This window comes from Taudactylus pleione, unplaced genomic scaffold (assembly GCF_031769625.1).
Source record: "Taudactylus pleione unplaced genomic scaffold, aTauple2 ptg000360l, whole genome shotgun sequence".
Lineage (NCBI taxonomy): Eukaryota > Metazoa > Chordata > Amphibia > Anura > Myobatrachidae > Taudactylus > Taudactylus pleione.
This window is the reverse complement of record NW_028284761.1, coordinates 7059656-7071804: the sequence shown is the minus strand read 5'-3', so window position 1 is coordinate 7071804 and position 12149 is coordinate 7059656. Positions and strand designations below refer to the sequence as shown.

The following is a 12149-nucleotide window of genomic DNA, read 5'->3' as shown; positions in this document are numbered from 1 at the left end:
ACTAGTGATGTCAGTGGGGCCGGACCCAGACGGTAGGCGTTCCCATGGGAACGCCTCAGTCTGGCAGCCACGCCTCCGGCATGCCCACCAAAGGGGGCGTGCTGTCACTCACCATCGACAGCACGCCCCCTTTGGTGCGAGTCCCATAACGACGGCTACCCCGTCGTTATTTTGGTCTCGCGCATGCGCACAACAGAGCTCCCTCCATTGTGCGCATGCGTGCTAGGGCACCATCGACCCGCTTGCGAGCGTACAGCGCTCACGAGCGGGTCTGAATGAGACCCAGTGATTGTTGGGCCATCACTAGAGGGGCCCATTCACCATCTAGGCCCCAGTCTTGGTACACTGACTGCGCTGTGACAAACTGCACCCTCAGCCCATTCTATGACCCTAAGCAAAGGGGGAGATGTATCAATCTAAAGTGTGGCGAAGTTGCCCATAGCAACTAATCAGCTACTATAGCTCCAGTACTGTACCTATCATTTTATAGACTGCCCTTGACAAAAGCTAGCTAGTAGCTGATTGCTTGCTTTGGACAACGCCTACACTTCCCCGCTCTTTTGCAGGGTTAATGCATTTCCCCCATAATTCCCCCCCCCCAGTACATTTAAACTGTTTCATATCACCTGGTTTTGGGTATCTGTTAATATTTAACTGTTAGACTGGTAGTACTGATACAGTCTCTGCTTTGTACATAGCTTTAGACGTTAATGAATTTAAGAACTGGGTAAAGAGGTATAATAGACTCCTAAATAATTTCCTAATGTGTCTATGCAGCCCCATAAGTCTTTGCAGCCGGGGGGGTCTGAATAATACAGACAGAGGGGTCTATTTACTAAGCACTGTTAGGAGACAGAGGGCCTGATTCAGACCCGCTCGCGAACGATATGCGCTCGCAAGCGGGTCAATGTTGGCCCAGTGCGCATGCGCACGACAGAGCCGGCTCCGTCGTGCGCATGCGCGAGATCCGGATAGCGACGGGCAAGCCGTCGCTCCGGGTCTCGCTACAAAGGGGGCGTGCTGTCGATGTTGAGTGACAGCACGTCCCCTTTGGTGGGCGGGCCGGGGGCGTTTCTGCCCAGACGGAGGCGTTCCCATGGCAACACCTACCGTCTAGGGCTGGCCCCACTGACATCACAAGTGATGTCAGTGGGAGTGCTTTCGGGCCCTGTTAGAGCCAAAAGCACTCTTGGGCTTGCGGCAACGAGACCCTACCACAAGGGTCTCGTCGCAAGCCCGATGGTTGCGATGGTCTTGACCACCGCGACTATCTTCCTGGCCACTTGCTATAGCTGTGGGTGGTCACCCACAGCTATGCGAATGACCAGGAGGCCGCTCTAAAAAAAAGAGAAGGACGGCCCTGATTCAGAGCGAGCGCTCTGTCAGAGCGTCCGGCTCTGAATCAGGGCCAGAGTGAAAAGTGATAAGGTGCCAGCCAATCAGCTCCCAACTGTCATTTTTCAAACACAGCCTGTGAGATGACAGTTGGGAGCTGATTGGCTGTCACCTTATCACTTTTCTCTCTGTCTCCTAACACTGCTTAGTAAATAGACCCCATAGATCGAGGAGTAGACCAGCAATACACAGTTCATCAGCATTAGTATATTGATCGCATTATGGAAAACCGTAGTGACTGACAATGCCAATTACTTGCTGACAGAAGCCCCAATCTGCATCCCTGAATGACCACCATAGAGGCCACGTCGGTTAATGCCCACTCCGGAAAGAGTAGCAGACACATAACACTTCGAGCACAGGTGCCTTTAGCGTGGTGGGAGGCTGAATTCTCCTCACCCTCCAAAGTCATGGGTAGGGCGGTTATCTCTGCCTGTGCTTTCAGGAAGTGTGGTTAATGCAGGGCCGGCTCGTGGCATGTTCGACCAGTGCGGTCGAACAGGGGCGCCACCCCATAGAGGGCGCACCCCTCCCAACCGTCCTGATTTTCCACCCGCGTGAGGCATCCTTTCAGTGCAGTGAGAGGGCTGGGGGCAGCCCAGCTACTGAAGGAGTGCTGGGCTCTCCCCCAGCCTGACGTTAAATGGGAGGCGTGCCGTATGGGTACAGCCCCAATTAGCATCACATAGGGGGTGCAGCCTATGGTAAGTCCCTCTCCGCACAGGGTGCGGCCACACCTGGAGCCGGCCTTGGGTTATTGAGCCCACTCTTTTCAGACAAACGCAGGGGTAGGGCTGGCCAATCAGCTGCTTCGTATTGATCTTTTTGGATTCTGTATTGATCTTTTGGATGGATACGTGACCGGTATGTCTGTATTTAATATAGAGAAGGAACATTGCAATAATAATGATATCATTTTGGGGCAAGTGCTGTTGGGGAGTTAGGAAAAGGATTGCGCACGCGCAGTAGTTACCATTGATGGCTCTGACATTGCTGGTCGATGGTTTTTCAACCATCGGAAATAAATCATCAACGGGTAAGCCATCCATAGCCTGATATTGCGCATTTGCAGACATCAACCGCACTTTCCACAGCTGGCACCAGCCTTCCAGGGGATCCTGACCAAGCTTCCCCGTTGGTGGGTCACCATTAGACCACTGATGGTTCCTAATATGCAGTAAATAAAAAGGAATAAATGTAAAGGCAACACATATTCAGTGGAAGAGATGCAGACAAAACGCTGCGATTTTAATTTCTATCTATACATCCAATGTCCACAGAATCGATCAAATAATCAAGATGCACCGGGTCATTGAAAATCGATATTATCTAAAGATCGGAGGTGGATGCCCATCCCATCGCATGAATGCTGCTCATTCTCCTATAAGACAAAGCCACTGTATTTTCTTCCTTGCATAGTTGGGGATCTCATGCTTGGCTTGGAATCTGGGCATTGCTCTCAGACTTTTCCTACAGCCCCTCTGGCCAATGCGGCAGAGCTCAGTGCCCGGCTGCTACGCAACCATGAAACTCAACTGAGGAAGAGGCAGCTCAACAGGAGCTAAACTCCAACTTCTATAGATTAGCCCCCCACGGTCATCAGTCACATATACATACCCTAACAGGATGGTTTTCTTAGTATTAGTTTAATCAATTGTATTATTTTTTTCCATAAAACAGCTGAATGTGCAATAAGAAATAATGTGTTTTTCAGCTGGACGTACACTTGTATAGATTTGCTGAGTCTTCTGAAAACCAAATACTCCGGGAGGAACTTCAATGTGCTCACGATCAGCTTAGCCTCCCTGCAAAACTACTATGTGGACGTCCTGTACATTGGACAGACTGTAACAACAAGCGACTTAAATGGTAAATCGTCCTGGTTTGGAGGGCATGTATCCTCTTATGTATTTCCTATATTCAGGAAGGCCGGGGGGACATTGCAGTCTGATTTGCTGACATATAATGGAGCCTTCTTATACACAAACCATATTTTATGTATTAAGGTAACATTATAACACAAGATTATCAGGCAAAGGAAAGGTAACATTATAACACAAGATTATCAGGCACAGGAAAGGTAACATTATAACACAAGATTATCAGGCACAGGAAAGGTAACATTATAACACAAGATTATAAGGCACAGGAAAGGTAAAATTATAACACAACATTATCAGGCACAGGAAAGGTAACATTATAACACAACATTATCAGGCACAGGAAATGTAACATTATAACACAACATTATAAGGCACAGGAAAGGTAACATTATAACACAACATTATAAGGCACAGGAATGGTAACATTATAGCACAACATTATAAGGCACAGGAAAGGTAACATTATAACACAACATTATCAGGCACAGGAAATGTAACATTATAACACAACATTATAAGGCACAGGAAAGGTAACATTATAGCACAACATTATCAGGCACAGGAAAGGTAACATTATAACACAACATTATAAGGCACAGGAAAGGTAACATTATAGCACAACATTATCAGGCACAGGAAAGGTAACATTATAGCACAACATTATAAGGCACAGGAAAGGTAACATTATAGCACAACATTATCAGGCACAGGAAAGGTAACATTATAGCACAACATTATCAGGCACAGGAAAGGTAACATTATAACACAACATTATCAGGCACAGGAAAGGTAACATTATAACACAACATTATCAGGCACAGGAAAGGTAACATAATAACACAACATTATAAGGCACAGGAAAGGTAACATTATAACACAACATTATCAGGCACAGGAAAGGTAACATTATAACACAACATTATAAGGCACAGGAAAGGTAACATTATAACACAACATTATGAGGCACAGGAAAGGTAACATTATTACACAACATTATAAGGCACAGGAAAGGTAACATTATAACACAACATTATAAGGCACATAAAAGGTAACATTATAACACAACATTATAAGGCACAGGAAAGGTAACATTATAACACAACATTATAAGGCACAGGAAATGTAACATTATAACACAACATTATAAGGCACAGGAAAGGTAACATTATAACACAACATTATAAGGCACAGGAATGGTAACATTATAGCACAACATTATAAGGCACAGGAAAGGTAACATTATAATACAACATTATCAGGCACAGGAAAGGTAACATTACACCAGCGGTAATTATACTATCTATATACTCTATATGTAGAGTTAATAGTGAGGAACAACTTTCAAATCTGCAGCTTTCATGTAAAATCCTCCATTTTGGAAATATCTAAATACTTAGAGAAAAATGAAAATATCTCTGATTTTTTTTTTTTATTGATTTACAATCCTCTAAGAGTTTGCATTATGCTGCCACTTCCATTTATACACATAGGGCCTGAGTCTGAGCTGCACGCAATTCGCACGCAATGGTGATCTTTGCATAGTTGATCGATAATTTGCAACTGCGCATGCGCAACAATTTCTGAAAACCCTCATGGTACATAAGTTGCACAGCGTGTATGTCATACTTGCCGACATTCCCACCCCCGCTACACAATGACAAGATCACTGGCATCGTAAGCAGGGGGTGGGGCCATGATGATGTGATTCAGCGTGAAACGCATCATCACCCCCTCCCCCTCCCCGCGCGCTGTAGGAGTGTGTATGGGGGGATTCGGGGGTACGTGGCTGGCTGGGAGACTTACCCACTTCTCCGGGGAGCCAGGAGCTCCATCCGATATTTGGGAGCCTCCTGGCCATTCCGGGAGCGTAGGCAAGTCTGGTGTATGTACAAAGGTACTGAGTCGTGTGGTATAAGAAATGTGGTGGCAAAGGCATGGGCGTTCCTGGGCGATGACTGGGAGGTGGTTATTGGTGCACGCAAAAATAGTTGGTCCAGTGGGCGTGTTTTGGGAGTGTTGCGGCTGAGTCAATGTGAGCGGTTGCATCCCCAGATGCACATCCGCAGGCATAGGAGGCAGTGGTCAGATGGGAAAACTTCACCTACCATAGGACTGGTGCCCGCTTCCATGGTGCGACTGATGGTGGCGTGTAAGGATGCACCAATCGGTATTACAGCGTGCACGAATACTAAAAGCAGGGCGCCTCAGTCCTTGCACATTCAACCGCACATATGTACACAAGCAAAGGAGTTTGTAGTGACATTTGCATAAAGTGGCAGACGGGTGACCACCAATAGACGCCGCTGCGTGCGTTTCTGCGTGAGACTCAGAATCAGGCCCTTAGTGCCCTATTATCTTGTTCTCCACCGCTGACTATTTCTCGTCTGTCATTTGTGTGCGGTGCAGTTGTCAGACGCCGGCCAGCTTTGTCAAACAATGGAATTGTTCTCAGCAATGTCAATGTGGACAGCACAGTGTATGGCGCGTCTGGAAGCCAGTATACCATTACCATTACCCCGTACAACTGCGGCTACAACTTCCCATTGTTTGCTGTTGGATTTGCAAAGGTACAGTATGTGCAAAGGGTTGGAAATATACAGTCAGGGTAAAGTATAAATGATTAAAAAGGAATAGCTTATAGTAATAGGTAACTGGAATAAGATCACTAGGCAAACATTCATAGTATCACAGGCCAATGACAGTGGTAACACAAAACACACTGTCATTTTGAAACAGAGTTAAGCTTATGATGAAAGTATAATGTCAATATACTTAAAAGATGCACATTGTGTTTATTCATTCTGGGCAGCAGAGTGGCACAGTGGTTTGCATGGTCAACCTGTGCTTGTGTGGGTTTCCTCTAGCTGCTACAGTTTCCTTTGACACGCCAAAAAAAACTGGTAGGTTAACTGGATAATATTGGCGCTTGTAATTAGTGGTACTATATAAACAGGACTGCCGTGACTTTAGTGGATCTTTGTGCTGAGGGCATGGCCACTGGAGGGGCGTGGCTACACCTCACTTGCTGTATACAGGGCTGCCATCAGAAATTGTGGTGCCTGGGATTGACAAAATTGGCAGGGCCCTGCTTCCCCCACTACCTGATTCCTTAAAAAAAAAATTGGCCAGAAAATATCAAGCCTGCCCTCTTTTGTGCGTCCAGCCATACCCCTCTTGTGTACATACAGCCAGCCCCCCTTATGTGTGTCCAGCCAGCCCTCCTTATCTGTCCAGCCAGCCCCCCTTATGTGTGTCCAGCCAACCCCCCTTATGTGTTCAGCCAGGGCCCCCCTTTTCTGTCCAGCCAGGATCCCCCTTATGTGTCCAGCCAGCCCCCTTATCTGTCCAGTCAGGACCCCACTTATCTGTCCAGCCAGGACCCCTTATGTGTCCAGCCAGGACCCCCCTTTATGTGTCCACCCAGTCCCCCTCTCCTCCGCTTTCACAACCACAGCACAGCACTTTTAAACTTACCGTCTGCTGCTGTGCTGTCTCCTCTGCTGAGTCCCGGCCCCCGAACTCAGACGCGCCTGCACGTGTTCCCGGGCTGTTAGAGCCGCGGCGGGTCCTAGTGCCCGCTGGCTCAACTGAATCTGACGGAGAGAGCAGCAGTGCTGCTGCTGCTCTCCGTAAAAAAAAAAAATGCTTAAAACGACAGGGGGGTGCAGCGGGCCCCCCCTTTCTGCCAGGTGCCGGGCCCGGGACTCCAGTCCCGGCAGTCCCCCCCCTGATGGCGGCCCTGGCTGTATATTCTACTATGATGTACAGCGTGCGCTACCACAAAGGGGCATTGCATGCACCGAGTGTTATGGTTACGGCATCACTGGTGGTGTGGTCACTGGTGGATTCCAAATCATCGATGGTTTATTGCCGATGTCAAGTATTTTTTACCATTGATGGCAGAGAGCCAATGGTTGTTTGCCATCGATCGAAGAGTGAAAGACGATTTTTGTATTCCTAGATGGAGCAGAGCTTATACTTGCCCCCTAGTGCTGGCTAAGCCCCACCCCTGTTTTTGATTGGCTTGCGGCCCACCATTCCCCTCTGCAGCGGGGGCCATCAAGGGGTGCAAACCATTGATGGTTTTTGTGCCGTCGATGGTTATTACCGATGGACCCCACTCTTGGGCCAATACAGTGGCCCCAGCTTGGTAATCTGTACTGCCCCCACCCCTCCCCCCTCTGCTTACCATGCTATACCATGGGTCTGCACATTTGGGTGGACAGTGTATCTCAGTGGCAAGAGTATAAATCAGTGGGCATCCTTTGGTTTTATTTGAACTTCAATTTACTGTACTTATGGAAAGTCGTGGAGAATCTGATCAAACCCAAAATGTAGGGGTCAGAGGGATATTGGTATTTAGCTCCGAAAGTGATGTATAGATCACACAGGGCTGGCACTAGGCTTTGCTGTGCCCAGCACCGTCCTGTGTTGCCACCCTTCCCTCCTCCACTCCCTCCCCCTGAGGTTACATAATCAGACTAGCGCCGGGGGGGAGGGGGGCGTTTCCTGCTTCCGTCGGATACAATGGTGCTCCGGGAGATGGACCATCTTGCCCGTGCGTGGAGCTGCCACTGGTCTCACAGTATGTAATAAAATGAAAGAGTGGCAGCTCATATACCATGACTGATAATTATAGTAATGTAGTAAATAATGAAAATAATGGCATTAAATAATAATAATCTCTTTTTGTGGTTTTATATTCTTTCCCCCTTTAAATAGAAAATGCAAAACAGCTCCGGTATGGCCATCTATGGTACATCCTCATGGACACTGGGATCCTCTATCCAAATAAATCGCACCCAGACAGCCTCTCCTCCCATTGGGGGGACATTTAGTATTCAAGCTTACGGGAAAGAAATAAAAGGTAAGGTTACGCGATTATTTTGTACCCCGACAGCCTTATTACACCCGAGCTTTATTTTGCTAAATTCTGCTCGGCCTATTTATATTATGGTGTCGTAGTTCCTTTGTCATAGTTTAAGTTTCTTACATAGCACTTTTATTGCAGAATCAGTGGCGTCATACAGTAATAACAGCCGCAATCCTCATATTGCTTGTTACATTGCAGGTCTCGCTGTCGACATATCAGCAGTTGATCTAAAATACGCCCTAGAAACCATCCCAGATATGGGACAAGTCTCTATATTATCCAGCAGCGGAAGCTGTAGGGGATACACATCGCAGATAAAGTTCCTCACAGTTACTGGATACCAGCCTCTTTTACAGGTACAAATATTTATAATTGCGCGCATTGTTGGTCGTTCACTGCATACACACTGAACGATATGAACGATATATCGCTGATTGATATCGTTATCATCCATATCATTGATAAAAATCGTCCAGTGTGTATGCGGCTTAAGAGGTGTGGGTAACACTAAGGGGCACGTTTAGCAACGAGTTTTCTCATACTTAACGAGTGATAAAACTTGTTGCGTATGATAATGGCGCTCCAGCCAATCAGCTCCCAACTGTCATCTGTTTGAAAAATGACAGTTGGTAGCTGATTGGCCTACGCACCATTTATCATACGCAAGGAGTTTTAAAACTTTTTGATAAATGGGCCCTTTAATGCATAAGTTAATAGTAGTAGTTGGTGATGGGAAAGTTTGTGTGGATACTGCGAGGCAGAAGTATTATCAGACACCAGTGACAGAGCAGCCATTGGTGGGTGGCGTTACTGTACTGAACAGCTCGTGGCGGTGCGGTACGGGTGAGATGAGAATAGACAGGTGAAGGTGGAAGCATAACTACCCTTTCCCATTTATATTAGCTGAACTTCCGTCTTCTCATGGCTCTTTTACTTATCAGATATTTATTTATTTAGTACTTGGGTGTGTGAATTGCATATGTAATGTTATGTATACCGGACGCTGCAGATTATCATTGCACCTCTTATAGTTTACCTTTTACTGTAGCATTTCCAAATGATCATCTCTAATTACTTTGCCTTAGTATAATAACATTTACACCTATACAAATTTAATTCCTCTCTGCTATAATGCCTTTTGTGCTTTGGCCCTGATTCACAGCCGGACGCTCTGACAGAGTCAGAATCACATGGGAACGCCTCCGTTTGGGCAGCCACCAAAGGGGGCCTGCTGGGGGCCAGCCGGCTCCGTCGTGTGCATGCGCTCTGGGCCACCTTCGACCCGGTTGCGAGCCCTCAGCGCTTGCGACCGGGTCTTAATCAGGCCCTTTGTGCATTCTTTTTTTAACTTATTAAAGTTTTTGTATTCCTGAGTGAGCAGCTGCATGCGGTCAATAAACCGATTACCGAGAGCATTACAATATTCTGAATACATGTTATTTATCCATCTATTGCGACCAGGTAAACGACTCCACTGTCACCGGCTTCAATGCCGCAGTATCCGCAGTGAAAATAAGCAGCGGAGGCCTGTTTCGCCAGCACCTGCTCGGGGATCTGTTGAGAACGGTGCACGATACACCGCAGGTAGAGTGAATCCGTTAAATACAGGTTAAACCATCACAATGGATTCTTTTTTACAGATTGAACAACAAATATGGAATCTCAGTCAATCAAATCAAATCAATTTATTGTCACATCCACAATAATGCGTCACAGTCAATAAATGACATAAACAATTTAAAGGTTTAAACTAATAATTACAGCAGGGAAAAAACTATTTCGTATCCTGCTAGTGCGACACTTAAGACATCTAAAACGCTTACCAGAAGGCAAAAGAGAGAACGGAGAATGACATGGGTGGCTGTGATCGGCAACAATCTTATTACCTTTGGAAGCGCACCTTTTAGTATAAAGATCTTCTAGTCTAGGTAAATCATGACCAATAATTATTTCAGCTGATTTAATCACCCTAGCCAATGATCTACGATCCAAGCACTTGGAATTCCCATACCAAATAGTGATAGAATAAGTAAAAAGGCTCTCGATTATACCGCAATAAAAATTTACCAATAATGGCCTAGATATTCCACTTGCCTTAGTAATTCAGCAGAGACGGGGGGTAATGTGATATTTGGGGGATAATGCCACTTTTTGTGTATTTAGGGTCCTGCAACATATTATTATTACCTTTATATCCTAACAATTTCCAGGATTCCCAAAACTATCCAATCAGAATATGTTATTTCTGTGTTTGAGCCTCATGTACAAGAGTGCAGCAGAAATGCATTTCTGTTGATACATTTGTGCAAAAGCAGCAACTATATGGGTAAGACCCTGGGCTTGTGGGCCAAGATAGCATCATCAATAAGGTAGTGGGGTAGGTATGTGGTTAGGGGGGCAGGCAATTCTGAACGGAAATTAGGAGTATGATTGCACCTGCTGATACACCCACACACAAAAATAAATTTGATTTTCCATTCCTAGGACTGTTCTTTTTTTTTCTAAACAAGGAGTATTTAGGGGCGTTCCCTGGTTTTCAGAAGAGCGTGCAGTATTTTCCTCTATGTCTGTTGAGGTGGCAGAGACAAACATTTTGATGTTTCCTGTTCAACTTAATATATATATATACAGTATATCTATCAAATGCTGTGTATTACTGACCTGTTTTATATACAGAATATATCTGGAATGATTATGCTTAATTGAATAACGTTACCATGTTTTCTTTATTACTCCTCTGTCCCAGGCTGCCATATTAGGAGGGAGGGGCTTCTGTAACACAGCAGACATAGGGCCTGATTCAGAGCCGCTCGTAAGCGGCCGCTCGTTCGTTCTGACCGATGTTCGCCCAACTGCGCATGCGTACGGATGTTAATATGCATGCGCGAACCAGTCATTGCGGCCGAAATTCGTGTGTTCGCTAAATAGCGAATGCCTACTATTTTGAGTGACAGATTGAGGCGTTTGTGGGTGGTAACAGGGGAAGGTGCTTGAAAACGGGGAGTCGAGATACGAACGCAGGCGTGCCAAACGGTCAAAATGGCCGTTTTATGGGTGTGCATAATTAACAAAGCAGCGTCATCGACCGCGTCACTTGGTTGTTTTATAGTCAGAACTGCTCGCATGATTGTGGTAGGAAAAACCAACCACAAGCACTGCGAGCAGTTCAGACGCCTTTCGATGTACTCGACTAATCTAATAAATAGCGGACATGACGTATGATGCGAGCGGCCAGGGGGCATTTTTTTCAAAATTTTGTTCGCATGTTTTGTTCGCACGTTCAGACATAGAGGCGTGAACAGACCGCAAAGAGCGAACGGTTCATTTAAATAGCCAGACCCTTTTTAGGAACGACCGTCTGCAAATTGCGTCCGGGTCTGAATCAGGCCCATAGAGTGACTGACAGCTAGGCAGGCTTGCATCACAGACAGAAGGCCTGATTCAGCAAGGAACGTACGCTAGCAGACGCACGCACCCAGCCGCTGCGAGAATATGCTAATCAATGCATACGCACGGAGACCGCAGCACAAGAAGCAGACGTCTAGCAAGACATAAAGCCGTTCACCTATGCCGTGATTGACAGCGCAATCATCGGGAACATCGAGTGCCATCAAAGCTGCGTGTAAGCAAAGGGTAGACCTGATCCTGCCGCAGGACTTGAGAGATTCCTGCATGCAGAGAGGCGCCCGGCTGCGTGCGGCGCCGCTGAGTTTAATTTATGCATGCCCCTGTAACGACGTGTGAACGCACAGGCACGCCTGCGTTCGGCCGACCACCCCCCTGTCACCACCCACAACCCTGTCAATCAACATCGAAGGTCTCTGCGGGCTCCCTGCGCACTCTGAGAGAGCCCTTACCGTACGCAGCAACCTGTTCGCGCACGCACAATGCGGGGCATACGCATGTGCAGATCGCAAACATCGGCTCGCACCGTGCGTTCTCTCACTTGCGATGCTTGCTGAATCAGGTCCTGAGTTCCTTGAAGATTAGTGAAACTA

At 46.5% G+C, this 12149-nt stretch overlaps 1 protein-coding gene across 1 annotated transcript in view; it reads left to right on the top strand.

The window, feature by feature from the left end:
• The window catches only part of PKHD1L1 (PKHD1 like 1), a 426685-nt gene that overhangs the window by 78121 nt on the left and 336415 nt on the right, over nt 1-12149 (top strand). The window contains exons 24-28 of the mRNA XM_088444365.1: nt 3110-3264; nt 5685-5845; nt 8001-8145; nt 8350-8507; nt 9613-9735. Of these exons, the coding sequence (XP_088300491.1) occupies nt 3110-3264; nt 5685-5845; nt 8001-8145; nt 8350-8507; nt 9613-9735 (742 nt within the window). The remainder of the gene's footprint in view (nt 1-3109; nt 3265-5684; nt 5846-8000; nt 8146-8349; nt 8508-9612; nt 9736-12149) is intronic.